The following is a 10,000-nucleotide window of genomic DNA, read 5'->3' as shown; positions in this document are numbered from 1 at the left end:
CAGATCAAGACCCTGTCATGGCCAGCCCAATCTCCAGACCTGAACCCCATTGAAAACTTCTGGAATGTGATCAAGAGGAAGATGGATGGTCACAAGCCATTAAACAAAGCTGAGCTGCTTTAATTTTTGCGCCAGGAGTGGCATAAAGTCACCCAACATCAATGTGAAAGACTGGTGGAGAGCATGCCAAGACGCATGAAAGCTGTGATCTTCCTAAGTTAAAACATTAGTATTGTGTTGTTTAAAAATGAACATGAACTTATTTTCTTTGCATTATTCAAGGTCTGACAACACTGCAACACACTTTTTTTGTTATTTTGACCAGTTGTCATTTTCTGCAAATAAATGCTCTAAATAACAATATTTTTATTTTGAATTTGGGAGACATTTTGTCAGTAGTTTATAGAATAAAACAAACATTTTACTTTTACCCAAACACATACCTATAAATAGTAAAACCAGAGAAACGGATAATTTTGCAGTGGTCTCTTAATATATACATATATATACATTTTTATAGATGAATGATTTTCATTTATCTCAAGGCTACTGCACCATAGCCATGTACACATCATCTATTTATTTATTGTAAACACATACACTATATCCTGCCCATTGTAGTTGAGGTATGATTACACTATGCACTATGTTGACCACCTTTTCGCTCATCTTCAGATTTCATCAGATGATTTTTATAGATTCACATGAAATTCATTCATCCACTATCTTGATAGAGTCAGGAGCTAATCGATGGTGTAGCATCTCTGAAAACCAAAATCGGAAGAGGAAGAGACCAGAAAAGAGGAGAAGAGAACAGAAGAAAGAGGAAGAGAGGACCCATCAAGATAGAGATAGAGAGAGAGAAAGAGAAAGAGAAAGAGAGAGAGAGAATGAGAGAGATAGAGAGAGAGAAAGAGAAAGAGAGAGAGAGAATGAGAGAGAGAGAGAGAGAGAGAGCGACAGAGAGAGAGCGAGCGAGAGAGAGAGAGAGAGAGCGAGAGAGAGAGAGAGAGAGAGAGAAGAGAGAGAGAGAGAGAGAGAGAGGAGAAGAGACATTGAGTCATGACTCATACCTCCACAGTGATGTGTAGAGGATCCACTATTTGCCAGATCATGAGTGACATCACGTCGATGATCAGCAGCACTCCCACTGTGGTGTAGAGTTTCCACGGCTCCAGGTGCTGCAAGGAATCATATAGGAGGACTGGTCAGTTAGGCTGTGTCTCAAATGGCACCCTATTCCCTGTATAGTGCACTACTTTGGCACCCTATTCCCTGTATAGTGCACTACTTTGGCACCCTATTCCCTGTATAGTGCTCTACTTTGGTACCCTATTCCCTGTATAGTGCACTAATTTGGCACTTGTGGCACCCTATTCCCTAGATAGTGAACTACTTGCACCCTATTTTCTAAATAGACCACTACTTTGATATCCTATATAGACCACCCCACTAGACCACCCCTCTACCCCTCTAGACCATCCCTCTACCCCTCTAGACCACCCCTCTACCCCTCTAGACCACCCCTCTACCCCTCTAGAACACCCCTCTAGACCATCCCTCTAGACCACCCCTCTACCCCTCTAGAACACCCCTCTAGACCACCCCTCTACCCCTCTAGAACACCCCTCTAGACATCCCTCTAGACCACCCCTCTAGACCATCCCTCTACCCCTCTAGAACACCCCTCTAGACCACCCCTCTAGACAACCCCTCTACCCCTCTAGACCACCCCTCTAGACCATCCCTCTACCCCTCTAGAACACCCCTCTAGACCACCCCTCTAGACAACCCCTCTACCCCTCTAGAACACCCCTCTAGACAACCCCTCTACCCCTCTAGAACACCCCTCTAGACAACCCCTCTACCCCTCTAGACTACTCCTCTAGACCACCCCTCTACCCCTCTAGACCATCCCTCTAGACCACCCCTCTACCCCTCTAGACTACTCCTCTAGACCACCCCTCTACCCCTCTAGAACACCCCTCTAGACCACCCCTCTACCCCTCTAGAACACCCCTCTAGACCATCCCTCTACCCCTCTAGAACACCCCTCTAGACCACCCCTCTAGACAACCCCTCTACCCCTCTAGACCACCCTCTACCCCTCTAGACCACCCCTCTACCCTCTAGACCACCCCTCTAGACCACCCCTCTACCCCTCTAGACCACCCCTCTACCCTCTAGAACACCCCCTCAAGACCACCCCTATACCCCTCTAGACTACTCCTCTAGACCACCCCTCTACCCCTCTAGAACACCCCTCTACCCCTCTAGACCACCCCTCTAGACCACCCCCTCTACCCCTCTAGACCACCCCTCTACCCCTCTAGACCACCCCTCTAGACCACCCCTCTACCCCTCAAGACCACCCCTCTAGACCACCCCACTACCCCTCTAGACCACCCCTCTACCCCTCTAGACCACCCCTCTAGACCACCCCTCTACCCCTCTAGACCACCCCTCTACCCCTCTAGAACACCCCTCTAGACCACCCCTCTACCCCTCTAGAACACCCCTCTAGACCACCCCTCTACCCCTCTAGACCACCCCTCTACCCCTCTAGAACACCCCTCTAGACCACCCCTCTACCCCTCTAGACCACCCCTCTACCCCTCTAGAACACCTCCTAGACCACCCCCTCTACCCCTCTAGACCACCCCTCTAGACCACCCCACTACCCCTCTAGACCACCCCTCTACCCCTCTAGAACACCCCTCTAGACCACCCCTCTACCCCTCAAGACCACCCCTATACCCCTCTAGAACAGGCTGTGTCTCAAATGGCACCCTATTCTCTATATAGTGCACTACTTTGGCACACTATTTCCTATATAGGGCACTACTTTTGGCACTCTATTCCTGTATAGTGCACTACTTTGGCACCCTATTCCCTGTATAGTGCACTACTTTGGCACCCTATTCCCTGTATAGTGCTCTACTTTGGCACCCTATTCCCTGTATAGTGCACTAATTTGGCACTTGTGGCACCCTATTCCCTAGATAGTGAACTACTTGCACCCTATTTTCTAAATAGACCACTACTTTGATATCCTATATAGACCACCCCACTAGACCACCCCTCTACCCCTCTAGAACACCCCTCTAGACCACCCATCTAAACCACCCTTCTAGACCACCCCTCTACCCCTCTAGAACAGGCTGTGTCTCAAATGGCACCCTATTCTCTATATAGTGCACTACTTTTGGCACTCTATTCCTGTATAGTGCACTACTTTGGTACCCTATTCCCTGTATAGTGCACTACTTTGGCACCCTATTCCCTGTATAGTGCTCTACTTTGGCACCCTATTCCCTGTATATTGCACTAATTTGGCACTTGTGGCACCCTATTCCCTAGATAGTGAACTACTTGCACCCTATTTTCTAAATAGACCACTACTTTGATATCCTATATAGACCACCCCTCTAGACCACCCCTCTACCCCTCTAAACATCCCTCTAGACCACCCCTCTACCCCTCTAGACAACCCATCTACCCCTCTAGACCACCCCTCTACCCCTCTAGACATCCCTCTACCCCTCTAGACCACCCCTCTACCCCTCTAGACCACCCCTCTACCCCTCTAGACCACCCCTCTACCCCTCTAGACCACCCCTCTAGACATCCCTCTAGACCACCCCTTTAGACCACGCCTCTACCCCTCTAGACCACCCCTCTACCCCTCTAGACCACCCTCTAGACATCCCTCTAGACCACCCCTCTAAACCACCCCTCTAACCCTCTAGACCACCTATCTAGACTACCACTCTAGACCACCCCTCTAAACCCCCCCTCTACACCTCCACAACACTCCTCTAGACCACCCCTCTAGACCACCCCTCTAGCCCACCCCTCTAGCCCACCCCACTAGACTATCCCTCTAGACAACCCCTCCACCCCTCTAGACCACCCTCTACCCCACTAGACCACCCATGTACCCCACTAGACCACCCCTCTACCCCTCTACACCACCCTCTAGACCACCCTCTACCCCTCTAGACCCTCCCTCTACCTATCTAGACCACCCCTCTAGACCACCCCTCTATACCACCCCTCTAGAACACCCTTATACCCCTCTAGAGCACCCCTCTAGACCACCCCTCTATACCACCCCTCTAGAACACCCTTATACCCCTCTAGAGCACCCCTCTAGACCACGCCTCTAGACCACCACACCAGACCACCCCTCTAGACCACCCCACTACCCCTCTGGACTTCCCCACTAGACGACACCACATGACCACCCCTCTAGATCACCCGACTACCCCACTAGATCACACCTCTACCCCTCTAGACCACCCGTCTAAACCACCCCTCTACACCTCTAGACCACCCCTCCAGACCACCCCTCTACACCACCCCACTAGACCACCCCCCTAGACCACCCCTCTAGAAAACCCATCTAGACCACCCCTCTAGACTACCCATCTAGACTACCCTTCTACCCCTCTAGCCCACCTATCTAGACCACCCCTCTAGAGCACCCCACTAGACAATCCCCTCTAGACCACCCCTTTAGACCAGTCCTCTAGACCAGCCCTCTACCCCACTAGACCACCCCTTTACACCACCCCTCTACCCCACTAGACCACCCATGTACCCCACTAGACCACCCCTCTACCCCTCTAGACCCTCCCTCTACCTATCTAGACCACCCCTCTACCCCCCAGACCACCCCTCTAGACCACCCCTCTATACCACCCTTATACCCCTCTAGCCCACCTATCTAGACCACCCCTCTAGAGCACCCCCCTAGACCACCCCACTAGACAATCCCCTCTAGACCACCCCTTGAGACTATCCCTCTAGACTACCCATCTACCCCTCTATACCACCCCTCTACAACACCCATCTAGACCACCCCTCTAGACCAACTCCCTAAACCACCCCACTAGAACACACCACTAGACGATCATTCCACCCCTTTAGACCACCCCTCTAGACTACCCCTCTAGACCACCCCTCTAAACCACCCTTCTACCCCTCTAGACCACCGTTCTAGACCACCGCTCTAAACCACCCCTCTACACCTCCACAACACCCCTCTAGACCACCGCTCTACCCCTCTAGACCACCCCTCTATACCACCCCACTAGACCACCCCTCCAGACCACCACTCTACACCACCCCACTAGACCACCCCGCTAGACCACTCCTCTAGAAAACCCATCTAGACCACCCCTCTAGACTACCCATCTAGACTACCCCTCTAGCCCACCCATCTAGACCACCCCTCTAGACCATCTATCTAGACCACCCCTCTAGACCATCTATCTAGACCACCCCTCGAGACTATCCCTCTAGACTACCCCTCTAGACCACCCCTCTACACCACCTCTCTACACCTCTACACCACCCCTCTAAAACACACATCTAGACCACCCTTCTAGCCCACCCATCTAGACCACCCCTCTAGACCACCCATCTAGACCACCCCTCTAGACCATCTATCTAGACCACCCCTCGAGACTATCCCTCTAGACTACCCCTCTAGACCACCCCTCTACACCACCCCTCTACACCTCTACACCACCCCTCTAGGCCACCCCTCTAAACCACCCCTCTACCCCTCTAGACCACCCCTCTAAAACACTTCACCACCCCTCTAGACCAGCCCTCTAGACCACCCCTCTAAAACACTTCACCACCCCTCTAGGCCACCCCAATACCCCTCTAGACCACCCCTCTAAAACACTTCACCACCCCTCTAGGCCACCCCAATACCCCTCAGACCACCCCCTCTAAAACACTTCACCACCCCTCTAGGCCACCCCAATACCCCTCTAGACCACCCCTCTAAAACACTTCACCCACCCCTCTAGGCCACCCCAATACCCCTCTAGACCACCCCTCTAAAACACTTCACCACCCCTCTAGGCCACCCCCAATACCCCTCTAGACCACCCCTCTAAAACACTTCACCACCCCTCTAGGCCACCCCAATACCCCTCTAGACCACCCCCTCTAAAACACTTCACCACCCCTCTAGGCCACCCCAATACCCCCTCTAGACCACCCCCTCTAAAACACTTCACCACCCCTCTAGGCCACCCCAATACCCCTCTAGACCACCCCTCTAAAACACTTCACCACCCCTCTAGGCCACCCCAATACCCCTCTAGACCACCCCTCTAAAACACTTCACCACCCCCTCTAGGCCACCCCAATACCCCTCTAGACCACCCCTCTAAAACACTTCACCACCCCTCTAGGCCACCCCCAATACCCCTCTAGACCACCCCTCTAAAACACTTCACCACCCCTCTAGGCCACCCCCAATACCCCTCTAGACCACCCCTCTAAAACACTTCACCACCCCTCTAGGCCACCCCAATACCCCTCTAGACCACCCCTCTAAAACACTTCACCACCCCTCTAGGCCACCCCAATACCCCTCTAGACCACCCCTCTAAAACACTTCACCACCCCCTCTAGGCCACCCCAATACCCCTCTAGACCACCCCTCTAAAACACTTCACCACCCCCTCTAGGCCACCCCAATACCCCTCTAGACCACCCCTCTAAAACACTTCACCACCCCTCTAGGCCACCCCAATACCCCTCTAGACCACCCCTCTAAAACACTTCACCACCCCTCTAGGCCACCCCAATACCCCTCTAGACCACCCCTCTAAAACACTTCACCACCCCTCTAGGCCACCCCAATACCCCTCTAGACCAACTACTACCCCTGTAGACCATCCCTCTAGACCAGCCCTCTATCCCACTAGACCACCCCTCTAGACCAGCCCTCTAGACCAGCCCTCTATCCCACTAGACCACCCCTCTAGACCAGCCCTCTATCCCACTAGACCACCCCTTTAGACCAGTCCTCTACCCCACTAGACCACCCCTCTAGACCAGCCCTCTAGACCAGCCCTCTATCCCACTAGACCACCCCTCTAGACCAGCCCTCTATCCCACTAGACCACCCCTTTAGACCAGTCCTCTACCCCACTAGACCACCCCTCTAGACCAGCCCTCTAGACCAGCCCTCTACCCCACTAGACCACCCCTCTAGACCAGCCCTCTAGACCAGCCCTCTATCCCACTAGACCACCCCTCTAGACCAGCCCTCTATCCCACTAGACCACCCCTTTAGACCAGTCCTCTACCCCACTAGACCACCCCTCTAGACCAGCCCTCTAGACCAGCCCTCTACCCCACTAGACCACCCTCTAGACCAGCCCTCTAGACCAGCCCTCTATCCCACTAGACCACCCCTCTAGACCAGCCCTCTATCCCACTAGACCACCCCTTTAGACCAGTCCTCTACCCCACTAGACCACCCCTCTAGACCAGCCCTCTAGACCAGCCCTCTACCCCACTAGACCACCCCTCTAGACCAGCCCTCTAGACCAGCCCTCTATCCCACTAGACCACCCCTCTAGACCAGCCCTCTATCCCACTAGACCACCCCTTTAGACCAGTCCTCTACCCCACTAGACCACCCCTCTAGACCAGCCCTCTAGACCAGCCCTCTACCCCACTAGACCACCCCTCTATCCCTCTAGACCACCCCTCTACCCCTCTAGGGCGGCAGGTAGCTTAGTGGTTAAGAGCGTAGTGCCAGTAACCGAAAGGTCGCTGGTTCTAATCCCCGAGCCGACTAGGTGAAACATTTGTCGATGTGCCCTTGAGCAAGGCACTTAATCCTAATTGCTCCTGTAAGTCGCTCTGGATAAGAGCGTCTGCTAAATGACTAAAATGTCAAATGTAAATGTAGACCATCCCTCTAGACCAGCCCTCTACCCCTCTAAACCACCCATCTACCCCTTTACACCACCCCTCTATCCCTTCTAGACTACTCCTCTACCCCTCTAGACCACCCATCTACTCCTCTACCCCACTAGAACACCCATCTACCCCTCTAGACCATCCCTTCTAGACTACTCCTCTACCCCACTAAACCACCCATCTACCCCTTTACTTTACCCCTCTAAACCACCCCTCTACCCCTCTAGACCACCCCTCTAGACCAACCCACTACCCCTCTAGACCACCCCTCTACCACTGTACACCACCCCTCTACCACTGTAGACCACCCCTCTACCACTGTAGACCACCCCTCTACCACTGTAGACCACCTCTCTACCCCTCTAGACCACCCCTCTACCCCTGTAGACCACCCCTCTACCACTGTAGACCACCCCGGGCCACATACTGTATGCAGTGTACTACTGTTGACCAGGGGTATAGTCAGTGCACTACTGTTGACCAGGGGTATAGTCAGTGCACTACTGTTGACCAGGGGTATAGTCAGTGTACTACTGTTGTCCAGGGGTATAGTCAGTGTACTACTGTTGACCAGGGGTATAGTCAGTGTACTACTGTTGACCAGGGGTATAGTCAGTGTACTACTGTTGACCAGGGGTATAGTCAGTGTACTACTGTTGACCAGGGGTATAGTCAGTGTACTACTGTTGACCAGGGGTATAGTCAGTGTACTACTGTTGTCCAGGGGTATAGTCAGTGTACTACTGTTGACCAGGGGTATAGTCAGTGTACTACTGTTGTCCAGGGGAATAGTCAGTGCACTACTTTTGCCCAGTGGCACTATATAGGGAATAGGGTGCCATTTGGGAAGCACATTTGGATGAATGCACACAGGGGATCATGGCCAAGTCCCAGACCTGCATCTGTTTGGTTTGACTGTGAGGGATTAACAATGCCATAAATAGACTGGAGCCTGAGCTTGAAGAGAAAACATTGATCCATTACTAAGAGGCCAATTCAATCTGCCCCAAAGCAAACTGGTTGGGCCGTAACATCGAAATAGACAAAGAGGATGTATATCGAATCAAGACCCATGAGCAGTGCTCCTTGACAGAACTGATGAAAAAAATATATATATATATATTTTATGTAACCATTTGAAAAGAAAACAAAGCAAGAAGAGACAAAGAACCAATAGCGTAAATGTAATATTGATTTTGGTGCATTATCCCAGAGGATTAAAGCTATACTATTTATTGTCCTCGTACTGAGCAGAACCATATGAAGTCGACGCTAGATAACAAGATGTATGAGTCATTATTCTATCTAGTAGATAACTGTCACGCCCTGACTCAGGGGACGCTTATATGTTGAGTCAGGGTGTGTATATTCCTTGTTGTGCTTGTTCTATGTATGAGGATCTAGTATGTCTAGTTCTATGTTGGCCGGTGTGGTTCCCAATCAGAGGCAGCTGTCGCTCGTTGTCTCTGATTGGGGACCATACTTAAGCAGCCTATTGGCACTGTCTAGTTGTGGGATCTTGTTCCTTGCAAGGTATGTTGTGTGTTCTACCTTGGACTTCACGTTTCGTTTCCTTTGTTGTTTTGTCGTGTGTTTAATAGTTAAAAATAAACATGTACGTATATCACGCTGCGCCTTGGTCTGACCCGTCATTCAACAAACGTGACAGAAGATCCCACCAAACAAGGACCAGCAGCGTGCCGAGGAGGACCAAACGCCTGGGACTCAACAGGAGGTTACGTTAGTAGATGTCCTCCTCGGTTGGGGGAGAATTACGGAGGAGGAGGCCGTCCGTTATCGGAGGGCAATGAAGGAGGATGCCCGGGTAGGAGAGGAGAAACGGTGCCAACAGTGCCGACGACGGAGACCCGAGAGGCAACCCCAATAATTTTTTTTGGGGGGGGGGCACACGGTGTGGACGACGAGGCAGCAGGAGGCCGTTTAAAGGGCGGATCTGCAGGTTAGGAGAGGAGGCCACCATGTTACGGGGGCTATTGGTTCAGAGGGAGCAGGAGTTATTCGGTCAGAGGGAGGCGTTACAGGAGGCTAAAAGGGAGAAGGAAAGAGTAGAGGCACGGCGAGAGGAGCTGGTTAGGCAGCAGAAGGAGCGGGGGTTAATAAAGGAACCCAGTTCTGCCCCTCGCACCAAGACAGTGGTGCGCGTCGCCAGTCCGGCCCGGCCTGTTCCTACTCCTCGCACCAAGCCAGTGGTGCGTGTTCCCAGTACGGCCCGGCCCATTCCTGCCCCTCGCACCAAGGC

General features: G+C 52.3%; 1 protein-coding gene across 10 annotated transcripts in view; it reads right to left on the bottom strand.

Annotated features, from left to right (window-relative positions):
- Positions 1–10,000, bottom strand: part of LOC121572235 (gamma-aminobutyric acid type B receptor subunit 1-like) — a 138,080-nt gene that overhangs the window by 13,744 nt on the left and 114,336 nt on the right. For all 10 annotated transcript variants that reach the window (XM_045222109.1, XM_045222113.1, XM_045222114.1 and 7 more), the window contains one exon: positions 1,074–1,181. In XM_045222109.1, coding sequence (XP_045078044.1) covers positions 1,074–1,181 — 108 coding nt within the window. The remainder of the gene's footprint in view (positions 1–1,073; positions 1,182–10,000) is intronic.

Source organism: Coregonus clupeaformis, chromosome 8 (genome assembly GCF_020615455.1).
Source record: "Coregonus clupeaformis isolate EN_2021a chromosome 8, ASM2061545v1, whole genome shotgun sequence".
Taxonomy (NCBI): domain Eukaryota; kingdom Metazoa; phylum Chordata; class Actinopteri; order Salmoniformes; family Salmonidae; genus Coregonus; species Coregonus clupeaformis.
The sequence above is the reverse complement of the archived record's forward strand: the minus strand, read 5'-3'. Positions and strand labels throughout refer to the sequence as shown.